Source organism: Pristiophorus japonicus, chromosome 17 (assembly GCF_044704955.1).
Source record: "Pristiophorus japonicus isolate sPriJap1 chromosome 17, sPriJap1.hap1, whole genome shotgun sequence".
Lineage (NCBI taxonomy): Eukaryota > Metazoa > Chordata > Chondrichthyes > Pristiophoridae > Pristiophorus > Pristiophorus japonicus.
This window is the reverse complement of record NC_091993.1, coordinates 56,869,794-56,883,674: the sequence shown is the minus strand read 5'-3', so window position 1 is coordinate 56,883,674 and position 13,881 is coordinate 56,869,794. Positions and strand designations below refer to the sequence as shown.

Sequence of the window (13,881 nt, the reverse complement as noted above, 5' to 3'; positions counted from 1 at the left end):
AACGCGTGGTAGATGCAGTATAATGTGGATAAATGTGAGGTTATCCACGCTGGGAGCAAAAACACGAAGGCAGATTATCTGAATGGTGGCAGATTAGGAAAAGGGGCGGTGCAACGAGACCTGGGTGTCATGGTACATCAGTCATTGAAAGTTGGCATGCAGGTACAGCAGGTGGCGAAGGCGGTAAATGGTATATTGGCCTTCATAGTTAGGGGATTTGAGTATAGCAGCAGGGATGTCTTACTGCAGTTGTACAGGGCCTTAGTGAGGCCTCACCTGGAATATTGTGTTCAGTTTTGGTCTCCTAATCTGAGGAAGAATGTTCTTGCTTTTGAGGGAGTGCAGCGAAGGTTCACCAGACTGATTCCCGGGATGGCAGAACTGACATATGAGGAAAGACTGGATTGACTGGGCTTGTATTCACTGGAGTTTAGAAAAATGAGAGGGGATCTCATAGAAACATAAAATTCTGACGGGACTGGACAGGTTAGATGCAGGAAGAATGTTCCCGATGTTAGGGAAGTCCAGAACCAGGGGACATAATCTAAGGATAAGAGGTAAGCCATTTAGGACTGAGATGAGGAGAAACTTCTTCACTCAGAGTTGTTAACCTGTGGAATTCCCTACCGCAGAGAGTTGTTGATGCCAGTTCATTGGACATATTCAAGAGGGAGTTAGATTAGGCCCTTACGGCTAAAGGGATCAAGGGGTATGGAGAGAAAGCAGGAAAGGGGTACTGAGGTGAATGATCAGCCATGATCTTATTGAATGGTGGTGCAGGCTCGAAGGGCCGAATGGCCTACTCCTGCACTTATTTTCTATGTTTCTATGTCCGCCAGGGTTCCAACGCCCAACTGATATCCAGTGACCCTGCAGGATAGCTGGCACCTTCGTGGAGGCTCAGCTGTGATGCCTTGCAGCTTGTCCGCTGTCAAGGCTCACGGGGAGGTATACTGGAGGGCCACGAGTGCCTGTAGGACAAAAGACGAGCAACAGGCAGCCCCTTCAGGAGAGTAAAGGGATAAAATAAAGATCATGTCAGAAAGATCTGGAGGTTTATTTTCCCAACCATTATTGCTCCCGTAGAAACACTTACGGCACCGGTCCAGCAAAGCTTCAATTTAAAAATTTCCATCCTTGTTCTCAAATCCCTCCATGACCTCACCCCTTCCTATCTCTTACTTCTTGCAGCCCCACAATCCTCCACCATTGCTACGCTCCTCTAATTCTGTCCTCTTGCACAGCCCCGAGGTTATTTGCTCCACCATTGGTGGCTGTGCTTTCAGCTGCCCAAGCCATAAGCTCAGGAATTCCCTTCCTAAACCTCTCTACCCTCCTTTAAGATGCTCCTTAAAATCTACCTCTTTGATCAAGTTTTTGGTCATCTATCCTAGTAATATTGCCTTGTGTGGCTCCTGTGAAGCACCTGGGGTTGTTTTACTATGTTAAAGGCGCTATATAAATGCAAGTTGTTGTATTAGGTTCAACCTTATGAATACAGGATTTAACCTCACTTAAAAATAACAAGAACCAGTGAATTGGAGGGGTGGGGGGGGGGGGGGTGGAGAACAATAAGTTAAGACATGGGTCTTTCACCTCTAGGACCTGGTTCATACAGACTCATTCGGTGGTAGTCTCCACTGTCTGTTGGCTATGAAAGGAGCTTGGATCCAAGTTCATAGTGGACATAGTCCTACAGCAAAATCCATCTCCAATTCGGCACTAATTTGCAATCTCAAACAGACGTCTCAGGATGGCTGATCCAAGTACAAAACAAAGCACACTATTTTGTCCTTGTACAAGACCTTGGTCAGGCCTCACACGGAATACTGTGCCCAGTTTTAGTCTCCTCACATGGTGGCTGATCTTGAGGTTTTGGAGAGGGTGCAGAGGAGGGTCACTCGATTAATTCCAGTCTAAAGCATCTAAGTTATCAGGATAGGCTAGAAGAGTTGGGACTCTACACTTTAGAGAAGTGTAGACTTATGCGATGATCTGATGAGGTTTATAAAATAATGAAGGGAATGGATTGTGATCCAATTGACAGTTTGTTCCAATGGGTTAGGGAGGTCCAGGGGTCACAAATTTAAGTTGTATAAGGCTATATCTAAGTTAGATGTCAAGAGGTGGTTCTTTTCACAGAATAGTGGACCCCTGGAATCATCTGCCAGCTCTTGCGGTGGATGCTGATTCGCAGATCAAACGAGAGCTGGACCTGTTTCTGGCTGAGGTGGAGATCACCTCTGACAAAAGGTAGGTACTGCAGGGAACTCAGGAGCAGAGTGGATCTCCTGGACTAGTTTCGGAGTCAGAGAGGAATTTCCCAGATTTTTCCCCTCACAAATTGACCTGAATTTTTTAATCTGGTTTTTCACTGCTCCCAGGAGCTCACATGGTTTTGAGTAGGGTAAAGGTATCACAACTGTGTACGACAGGCTCGATTGACCAGAGGGTCCGTCATTGTTTGTACATTTATATGAAATATAATGAAATGTCACACTCGAGCAGTAAGGGACACTCGGAGAGTGAGGCTGAGGCTTGTTATTGGGCAGTGTAGAGGGAGCTTTATGCTGCATCTGGCCATGTTATACCTGACCTGGGACTGCTCAGTGCTGATAATGGGTGCCTGAAATGTGAACAGTTCCATTCCCTAGCACTAACATCCCTCACCTCGACAAGCTCAAAAATATTTTGTTTTAACTTAACAGGAACAGCATAGTCATAAAATATAAAGTTGGCCATTAAAACTTGGTCCCGAGTACAGTGTTATTGAATAGGAATCACTGACTAGCAAACAGTGAGGTTACGGAGATACCGTTTTAGCCACTAATTTTAGTAGAAAACGGTGTACATATTCTCACACAAAACAGGTAAATGTAATTTGTATGTATATTTACTTAAACATCTACCACCTTCCAATTGCTAAGGAAGGAAAGAACTCACAACAATCAAAAATCTCTCGCACTCTGCTTTTCGTCTTACCAACAAACATAGAAAGGTGAAAGTTCACATGCACACACCGTGCGAATGAGTATTGGGACCACAGGACCAACGTGTCTATTACTCCATTTTCACAAAGTGATTATTTGTACTGTGTTTTTGCTGTGGAGTCCCTGCCCCCGATCCTCCTGTCCGAACCAGAAGTGCCGGACCAGAAATGTGGTCCCGAACCTGAATCATTCCGACCACGTTGCCCACTGAGCCCCTGACTGAGCAGCCAGAAGCCTGGAGACAATTCCCATGTTTCTGGAGTTCCTAATTTCCACGGTGATTTAGTGGCACCTCCCCCCCAGGCCGGGCCGCCAAGCCCCCCCAAGCCACTAGCACCCCCCCCCCCCCCGAACCGAGATCTCCCCCCCCTTCCCCCCCGGCCGAGCCCCTAGCCCCCCCCCAAGCCGAGCACCGAGCCACTGAGCCCCCCCACTCCGCCGAGCCCCTACCCTCCTCCAAGCCCCGAGCCACCCACCCCCCACCGAGACCCAAGCACTCCCTTCCCCCGCCGAGCCTCGAGCCCCCCCACCCCACCTCCGTTGGGCAGAGAGCAGCAGGCAGAGAACTGGCGAGCGGCCGGGGGAGGAGAAAGCAAGAGAGCCTGTTTGGAGGGGCGGGGGGGGGGAGAAAGAGGGAAGAGGAGTGGGGAAGCGGGGTGGGGGAGTAAGGGACTTTGCCAGGGGAGGGACGCCCTTGCGTTAGGGTAAGGGACTTTGGCTGGGGGAGGGATCCACCTGCGCTGGGGTAAGGGACTTCGGCAGCACTTGGTGGCTTCTGGGGAGATCTATTCTCTGTGGCTTCTACAATTTGCAAAGTCAGTGAGAACTTGGGCTGGGCGGTTCCAGTTATACATTCCAGAGAAACTTCAGGGTGTGGCTTATCGTCCAAGGGGACCAGAGACAAGGGGTGGCCATTATTACAGTACAAATAAACGCATCCCCATTTTTATTCACTAATCAGAAATGTAATTAGCCACATCAAGATTGCAATTAACCACAGGTGGCCAGTGGCTTAACATATTGAACAACACTGCTCTAGATGCGGCAGGAGCTCTTACTGTGAGGGGTCTGCCTCTAATACAGTGAACTAGATTCAAGACGTACAGACAATATAAATTAATTTACGAAGACATCACATGTTTAATAGACGTTGCTAGTCCTGAGTGCAAATAGTTTAAAGTCCTCCAGTTGCTGACACCATCGTGCTCCCATGTACAGCAGACACCTCAAGTCGCTAGAGAAATACCACCAACGATGTCTCCGCAAGATCCTGCAAATCCCCTGGGAGGACATACACACCAACGTTAGTGTCCTCGACCAGGCCAACATCCCCAGCATCGAAGCGCTGACCACACTTGATCAGCTTCACTGGGCAGGCCACATTGTCTGCATGCCAGACACGAGACTCCCAAAGCAAGCACTCTACTCGGAACTCCTTCTCGACAAACGAGCCAAAGGTGGGCAGAGGAAACGTTACAAGGACATCCTCAAAGCCTCCCTGATAAAGTGCAACATCCCCACTGACACCTGGGAGTCCCTGGTCAAAGACCGTCCTAAGTGGAGGAAGTGCATCCGGGAGGGCGCTGAGCACCTCGAGTCTCATCGCCAAGAGCATGCAGAAAAAGCGTGCGGCAAACCAGTCCCACCCACCCTTTCCCTCAACCATTGTCTGTCCCACCTGTGACAGGGACTCTGGTTCTCGTATTGGACTGCTCAGCCACCTAAGGACTCATTTTTAGAGTGGAAGCAAGTCTTCCTCGATTCCAAGGGACTGCCTATGATATGATGATGCTCCCAGTACATTGAAATCAATGGGTAACACTAATGCCTGTTATTCTTACTTGGTCCTGAGCTGGCACTGTAGGCTCTTACAGCCTGTTACAACAAACACAGTGAAAGAACATTCCATTCCCTCCAACTAGCTGTGGGCTAGGCTTCAGGAAATATTTCTGTTAACTTATGACACTTACATTATGGTTTCAAATATTTAAACTATGGGCTTGATAGGGTAAAATATAAACTGACAGGACAGAGATATACCGAAGTGGAGTTCAGAAACATACCATTCATCTGTCGAACCACGCGTAGAATAATTTCCACCAGGGACAAGGGGTTTATTCTGTGTGAGAAAACATGGATTCCAGTGTCAGTGCTGTAATAGTGAACCTTCTGTGTTGTGTACTCTATTGGATAATACAATCTCAGTCCAGATTGAAATAAAATCTTCAGACTGGCCACAAACCAACCCCCTGCCCATTTTGCTAAATGCTTGCACTCAAGTGAAGGGCAGCTCTCACGTATGCAACCACTGACAGCATCGAGTATTCGGAAATCAGCTGCAGTATAGAGTGCTGCGCGTGCATCTGGGAATTTTATTTGGTTTTGGGATTTGGGCAACATTTATTTATTTAGTGCCTATCCTTAGTTGTGCTGAGGACATTAACAGTCAACTATGTGGTGTGGGACTGGAATCACATGTAGGTCAGACTGGATAGGTGGCAGCTTCCTTCCCCCTAAAGCACATTAGCAAACCAGTTGCATTTTTAATAATAATCAGACAACTTGATGGTCATTTCATCTTGTCCACGAATTCAGTTTCACAATTTGCTGTGATGTGAGTTGAACTCCCAACCTCTAGGTTGCCGATCCAGTATCATAACCACCAGGCTACGATATCCATAGGAAGGAGGAGAGTTCCAATCACAGGCTGAACTGACCTTTGCGTGCCGGCTTCTCCTCAAGGAATAGGTATTGTCAATCGCATCCAAATCATGGGCCAGGAGAACATAAAAACATAAGAAATAGGAGCAGACGACCATTTGGCCCCTCAAGCCTGCTCTGCCATAATAAGATCATGGGTGATCTGACCTTGGCCTCAACTCCACTTCCCTGCCCGTTCACCAAAACCCTCGACTCCCTTATTCAAAAGTTTGTTTTTCTCCCATTTCATCTAAGTTGAAGAGATGGAGAAAGTGACATCCTCCATCAGGGCACCTCCTAGTACAGAACTGCAGGCTGGACTGCACATAATGGTGAGGTGGGGTTGGGGGGCAGAGAGTGGGGACAGCAAAGGAAGAACAAAAGATGGAACAACACTTGAAGGGGAAATTATAAATCAACCGGGACAAAATTAAGTGCACTATGGTCAAACAAGAGCAGCAGGCACATGGGAACACCACTCCAAGTCACACACCATCCTGACTTAGAAATATATAATTGTTCCTTCATCGTCGCTGGATAAAATGCTGGAACCCCTTCCTCATTAGCACTGTGGGAGCACCTTCACCACACGGACTGCAGCGGTTCAAGGAGGTGACTCACTACCACCTTCTCACAGGAAATGGGCAATAAATGCCGGCCTGGTCGGTGACGCCCACATCCCGTGAATGAATAAAACAAATACAAGAGCTAAAGAAGAGGTAGGATGACAGGATTCTATCCAAAACATTAATCTGTCCTATCTCTCTTCCGATGTTCCCGTTTATTCCCTGCACTTTTATTTTCATTTTGAATATGTATTAAGTGCCATGTTAAAATTGTCAACTGGTCACATTCACAATGCCCTTGGTGCTCTTTTACCTTTAATCTCCAGAGGTCATTCTACTCCCATTAAACAGAGGTGAATATCACTGATCAATGTGTAAACACCCAGTCCACCCTGCACCAATCCAACACTGACACCTTCAAGTCAGTACGATCCCATTAAATCTCATCAGTACCTCTAGTCAGCAGGGCAGACTCCAACCGTCTAAACTCAGCCCAGTTTTTAGAACCCTTAGAAAAACAGCTCACATTCCAGATCTGGTTAAATCAGACTTGTCTGCACAGTAATCATGTCCCAAGCCTGTATTAGTCATCTTGCCAAATGCTTACCTGTGCTCAAAGTCACTTATGAAGTTTTCATACAACTGTAAAAGAGAAGAGACAAAAGGCAGTGTTAGATCTGGAGCCTACACATCTGATGTGAGTGAATATTACTGTTTTGTAGGCATGCTTGTCACAGCCGGCCACGTTTGTACAGTTACTGTTTCTATTGAGTCACTAAACGTCGATGGTATATAGCAGAAGCTGTTTATAATGATCAAAACCTGAAGAAAACACAATGATGTGAAGTTATTCCAACATGTAAATCTTTTCCTGGTTCTACCAACAAAACTAATAACTTCCTACAAACAACATCAATAACAACTTGTATTTATATAGTGCCTTGAACGTAGCACCACATCACAAGGCGCTTCACAGGAGCATTATCGAGCAAAATTTTACACCGAAGCGACAGAAGGAAATACCAGGATAGAGAGAGTAGGTTTTAAGGAACATCTTAAATGAGGAGAGAGAGGCAAAGAGGTTTAGGGAGGGAATTCCAGAGCTTAGGGCCCAGGCAGCTGAAAGCACGGCAGCCAATGGTGAAGTGATTAAAATTGGGGAGGTGCAAGATGCCACAATTGGCGGAGTGCAGATTTCCCCAAGGCCTGGAGGATATTACAGAGACAGAGAGAGGCCAAGCCATGGTGCAATCTGAAAAGAAGGATGAGAATTTCAAAATTGAGGTGTTGCCAGAACAGGAGCCAATGTAGATCAGAATGTATAAACACAAGAGTGCATCAGAAAGTGGGGTCAAAGCAGGGAAAAATGGTACAAAAACAAAATTAAAAGCTCTTTATCTGAATATACACAGCATTCATAACAAAATAGATGAGTTGACGGCACATAGAGATATAAATGGGTATGATCTGATAGCCATTACAGAGACCAAGGTGAATATTCAGGGGTATTTGACAATTCGGAAGGATAGACAGAAAGGAAAAGGAGGTGGGTTAGCTCTGTTAATAAAGGATGAGATCAGTGCAGTAGTGAGAAATGATACTGGCTCAGAAGATCAAGATGTAGAATCAGTTTGGGTGGAGATAAGAAATAATATGGGGAAGTAGTCAATGGTGGGCACAGTCTATAGGCCCCTCAAACAGTAGCTATATTGTTGGACGGAGTATGAATCAAGAAATAACGGAGGCTTGTAAAAAAGGAATGGCAATAATCATGGGCGATTTTAATCTTCATATTGATTGGACAAATCAAATTGGCAAAGGTAGCCTTGAGGAAGAGTTCATAGAGTGAATACTGGATGGTTTCCATGAACAGTACGTTGTGGATCCAACCAGGGAGCGGGCTATCTTAGATCTGGTACTGTGTAATGAGGCAGGATTAATAAATTATCTCCTGGTAAAGGATCCCCTAGGAAAGAGTGATCACAGCATGGTTGAATTTCAAATTCAGTTGGAGGGTAAGAAAGTTGCATCTCAAACCAGTGGATACAGAAACCCTCATCACTTTTAAGAGATGGTTGGATGGGCACTTAAAGTGCAGTAACCTGCAGGGTTACAGACCTAGAGCTGGTAATTGGGATTAGACTGGATGACCTTTTGTTGGACGGCGCAGATATAATAGTAAGTTCTGCAGGGAATAGAATACGGCCAGGATGATCTCCTGGGCTAGTTTCGATCACCTGGATGGGTCGGAGAGGAATTTTCCCAGATTTTTTCTCCCTAAATTGGCCTGGGTTTTTAATCTGGTGTTTGCCTCTCCCAGGAGATCACATGGTTCCGGTTGGGGTGGAGTGTAGAGTGTTTCAGTATAAGAGGTGTCACAATTGTATGAGGCGGACTGGGTGCTCTTTTTCGTCATTGTTCATAGGTTTTTATGTAACCTTTAGGGCTGCTGACCGAGGGCCGTGCGGCTCTTTGTCGGCCAGTGCAGACACAATGGGCCGAAATGGCCTCCTTCTGTGCTGTAAATTTCTATGTTTGTGTGTGTCCTGAGCTTAAATAAAGGAAACTACAAAGGTATGAAGGCAGAATTAGCAAAAGTGGACTGGGAAAATAGATTAAATTGCAAGACAGTTGATAAACAGTGGCAGATATTTAAGAAGATATTTCATAACTCTCAACAAAAATATATTCCAGTGAGAAGGAAAAACTTTGAGAGAAGGAAGAACCATCCATGGCTAACTAAGGAAGTAAAGGATGGGATCTAATTGAAACCAATGACATACAAAGTGGCAAAGATTAATGGGATGCCAGAGGATTGGGAAACTTTTAAAAACCAGCAATAAGAACATAAGAACATAAGAAATAGGAGGAGTAGGCCATACGGCCCCTCGAGCCTGCTCCGCTGTTTTCTACGATCTTGACTGACCCAATCATGGACTCAGCTCCACTTCCCTGCCCGCTCCTCATAACCCCTAATTGGTTAAGAAATTGTCTATTCTGTCTTAAATTTATTCAATGTCCCAGCTTCCACAGCTCTCTGAGGCAGCAAATTCCAGAGATTTACAACCCTCACAAAATAAATTTCTCCTCGTCTCAGTTTTAAATGGGCAGCCCGTTATTCTAAGATTATGCCCCCACTTCTAGTCTCCCCCATCAGTGGAAATATTTTCTCTGCATCCACCTTGTCAAGCCCCCTCATAATCTTATACATTTCGATAATATCACCTCTCATTCTTTGGAATTCTAATGAGTAGAGGCCCAACCTACTCAACCTTTCCTCATAAGTCAACACCCTCATCTCTGGAATCAACCGAGTGAACCTTCTCTGAATTGCCTCCAAAGCAAGTATATCCTTTCGTAAATGGAAACCAAAACTGCACGCAGTATTCCACGTGTGGCCTCACCAATATCCTGTATAACTTTAGCAAGACATCCCTGCTTTTATATTCCTTCCCCTTTGTAATAAAGGCCAAGATTCCATTGGCCTTCCTGATCACTTGCTGTGCCTGCATACTAACCTTTTAGAAACATAGAAACATAGAAAATAGGTGCAGGAGTAGGCCATTCGGCCCTTCTAGCCTGCACCGCCATTCAATGAGTTTCATGCACAAGTATCCCCAGGTCCCACTGTACTGCAGTACTTTGCGATCTTTCTCCATTTAAATAATAAACTTGCTCTTTTCTGCCAAACTTCTGCTACTACTTCTTTAATAATGGACTCCAACATTTTCCCAACCACAGATGTTAGGCTAACTGGTCTATAGTTTCATGCAAAACACTACTAAAAAAATAATAAAAGAGGGAAGATAGATTATGAGAGTAAACTAGCAAACTATATAACAACAGATAGTAAGAATTTCTACAAGTATATAAAAAGAGAGTAGCTAAAGTAAACGTTAGTCCCTTGGAGGATGAGACTGGGGAATTAATAATGGGGAACAGGGAAATGGCAGAGACTATGAATAAATATTTTGTATCGGTCTTCAAGGTAGAAGACACTAAAAACTTCCCAATAATGGATAATCAAGGGGCTATTGAGAGGGAGGAACTTAAAACAATCACTCGGTAAAATAATGGGACTAAAGGTGGACAAGTCCCCTGGGCTTGATGGTCTGCATCCTCTTCATCATCATAGGCAGTCCATCGGAATCAAGGAAGACTTGCTTCCACTCTTAAAATAAGTTGTTAGGTGGCTGAAAAGTGCAATATGAGAGCCACAGTCCTTGTCACAGGTGGGACAGATAGTCGTTGAGGGAAGGGATGGGTGGGACAGATTTGTCGCACGCTCTTTCCACTGACTGCGCTTAATTTCTGCATGCTCTCGGCAATGAGACTCGAGGTGCTCAGCGCCCTCCCAATGCACTTCCTCCACTTAGGGCGGTCTTTAGCCAAGGACTCCCAGGTGTTGGTGGGGATGTTGCACTTTATCAGGGAGGCTTTGAGGGTGTCCTTGTAATGTTTCCTCTGCCCACTTTTGGCTCGTTTGCTGTGAGGGAGTTCCGAATAGAGCGCTTGCTTTGGGAGTCTCGTGTCTGGCATGCGGACAATGTGGCCTATCCAGCGGAGCTGATCAGCAGCCGAGGGTCTTAAAAGAAATGGCTGCAGAGATAGTGGATGCATTGGTTGTAATCTACCAAAATTCCCTGGATTCTAGAGAGGTCCCAGCGGATTGGAAAACCGCAAAAGTAACGCCCCTATTTAAAAAAGGCAGACAGAAAGCAGGAAACTATAGACCAGTTAGCCTAACATCTGTCGTTGGGAAAATGCTGGAGTCCATTATTAAGGAAGCAGTAGCGGGACATTTGGAAAAGCATGATCCAGTCAAGCAGAGTCAGCATGGTTTTATGAAAGGATGTTTGACAAATTTTCTGGAGTTCTTTGAGGATGTAACGAGCAGGGCATGGGGAACCAGTGGATGTGGTGTATTTGGATTTCCAGAAGGAATTCCATACGATGCCACATAAAAGGTTACTGCACAAGATAAAAGTTCACGGGATTGGGGAATACAGGTTGAACATCCGAAATCCAGAAACCTCGGGACTGAGGCCATTCCGGATTTCGGGTATTTCCGGATTTCGGAACATGTTTGCGATGTCCTGAATTCGGAAACACGTTGATGAACGTCTTTCCAACGTGCAGAATCCGGAAACGCCTGGCCGAGATAGCTAGGGGAGGTGGGGATCGGGAGGCTGAGATAAGGGGGTGGAGGTCAGGCGGCCAAGGTTCGGCAGCATGCCGAGGCACGGGGAGGTTGGGCCTAGATCTAGCCCTACACAACTTAAATTTGTGCCCCCTGGTCCTGCCAAAACTATTTAATTGAAATAAATTGTCAGCTGGAACACCATAGATTCCTTTCATTATCTTATAAACCTCAAATAGATCCCCCTTCAGTCGACGCGGCTCTAAGGTACAGAGTCCCAACTCTTTTAGCCTATCTCGATAACGAAGATGCTTTCAACTTGGAATTCGTCTAGTGGCCCTCTTCTGAACCCTTTCCGGAGCCTCAGTATCACCCACCATATCAGGAGACCAAAACTGGACACAGTATTCCAAGTGCAGCATGATTACGGTCTTGTACAAGGACAAAACATTACGCCTCGTCTTTTTCTCAATTGTCCTAATGATACACACCAACACCCTATTTGCTCTAGCTATCGCTGCACAGCATTGCTCATAAGGATGGATGCACTAGAATGCCCAAATCTTCTTCTATCTCCACCATGCCTTTCCCTGGAGGGTGTATGAATGTTGAGCATTTGCCCTTCAGCGGGTTGTAGAGTTGGAGGAGGTTCCAGAGTCAGAGGGTTGAGGCCATGGAAGGATTTAAACACGAGAATGAGAATTTTATATTAGAGGTGTTAGGAGATCGAGAGCCAATGAATGAGCGGATCTTAGTGTAGGTTAGGAAACAATCAAGAAGTCAGCCAAAACTTCAGTTGGACACAGACACAGAGCAGGATGTAAAGTGACACAGGCTTACTCAAGGAGGGCAAAACATTTAACTCCCCATTATGCTTTGCAACTGCAGCATCCAAACCTGCCACTTCATTTCAGAAGAGGACATCGAAATCCCCGACTCTATTTCACCACACCATGTATTAATGAAATGTATGCTTTGTTTGTGAAGATTTAGTCGAAAGTAACAATATTTGAATTCTCTCACCTACCTGTAAAAGTGTGTCCCCAGATGGGAAACATGGAATCAGCGTAAACTCCAGCAGTTCCACCGTGAGCTGGTGCCAGAGCCTGGATTGAAGGCAGACGAAAGGGTTCATCGTTAAGGAAGTGGCATAGACTGTACAAGGCGCTGTCGAAGGCGAGGCTGCTCACCTTTCTGGGCTTGTCCAAAGAACTGTGTCACAGACTCCAGCTCAAACAAGCGAGGTCTGGGAGGCACGGCACCCCTGGGTTCTGGAAGGGGGAGGCGGCACCCCTGGGTTCTGGAAGGGGGAGGCGCCCCCCCCTCTGTACTCCACCCCTCGAGGGAGGGGGGGGCGGCCCCTCTGTACCCCACCCCGCGAGGGAGGGGGGGCGGCCCCTCTGTACCCCACCCCGCGAGGGAGGGGGGCCTATGTATCCCGGGGGGCACTGTAATCTCGGAGAGGGGTGGGGGGGCTCTGTAACCCCCTCGCGGTCCGGCCTCCATTCGCCATGTGAGGATGCTCCCGGGCGGGCCCTGATCCCTGGGGCCATTCCCACAGCTAGGCCCAGGCCTGCACGGACGGACGGACTCTGGAGCAGCGCCAGGCCAAGGCCCCGGTGACTCGGCGTTCGCGGGCCGGGCTCCCGGGAGACGGGGCCCACACACAGGGCAGCCGGGCCCTACCTCCGGTTGTAGAAGGTCTCCATCCGCTGCCAACGCTCCGACCCATCACCGCTGTCCGCCTCCTGCTGCCGCCGTAGAAAGCCCACCGGATCCTTCATTCTACCGCACTGCAGGCACCCACCAACTGCCGGCCCACGCCCCGCCCCTGCTGCCCCGGTAACCGTCAATCCGGCCCTAGCCCCGCCCCTGCTGCCCCAGCAACCGTCAATCTGGCCGTAGCCCCGCCCCGGCAACCGTCAATCCGACACAGGCCTCGCCCTTGCTGCCCTGGCAACCGTCAATCCAGCCCTAGCCCCGCCCCCTCTGACCTGGCAACCGTCAATCCGGCCCTGGCCCTGCCCCCTGCTACCCTTGCAACCGTCAATCCGGCCCTGATCCCGCCCCCTGCTGCCCTTGTAACCGTCAATCCGGCCCACGCTCCGCCCCCGCCCCTGCTGCCCCGGTAACCGTCAATCCGGCCCTAGCCCCGCCCCTGCTGCCCCGGTAACCGTCAATCCGGCCCTAGCCCCGCCCCTGCTGCCCCGGCAACCGTCAATCCGGCCCAGGCCCCGCCCCGCTGCTCTGGCAACCGTCAATCCGGCCCAGGCCCCGCCCCGCTGCCCTGGCAACCGTCAATTCGGCCCAGGCCCCGCCCCCGCCCCTGCTGTTCTGGTAATTGGACGTGTTTATTTTCTTTATATTGCGCCTTTAACTTAGTAAAACGTCCCAGTGTATAAGACAAAACAGACAAATTTGACAGCGAGCTACATAAGTAGAAATTGCGATAGGTGACCTAAAGCTTGGTCGACGAGGTAGGTTT

At 47.7% G+C, this 13,881-nt stretch overlaps 1 protein-coding gene across 1 annotated transcript in view; it reads right to left on the bottom strand.

The window, feature by feature from the left end:
• psmd13 (proteasome 26S subunit, non-ATPase 13) overlaps positions 1–13,233 on the bottom strand; it is a 58,502-nt gene extending 45,269 nt beyond the window's left edge. Inside the window, exons 1-4 of the mRNA XM_070858744.1 lie at positions 13,083–13,233; positions 12,424–12,502; positions 6,864–6,898; positions 5,054–5,109 (exon numbers count right to left, since the gene is read on the bottom strand). Coding sequence (XP_070714845.1) covers positions 5,054–5,109; positions 6,864–6,898; positions 12,424–12,502; positions 13,083–13,180 — 268 coding nt within the window. The 5' untranslated portion in view covers positions 13,181–13,233. The remainder of the gene's footprint in view (positions 1–5,053; positions 5,110–6,863; positions 6,899–12,423; positions 12,503–13,082) is intronic.
• Between the last annotated feature and the right edge of the window lie 648 nt (positions 13,234–13,881).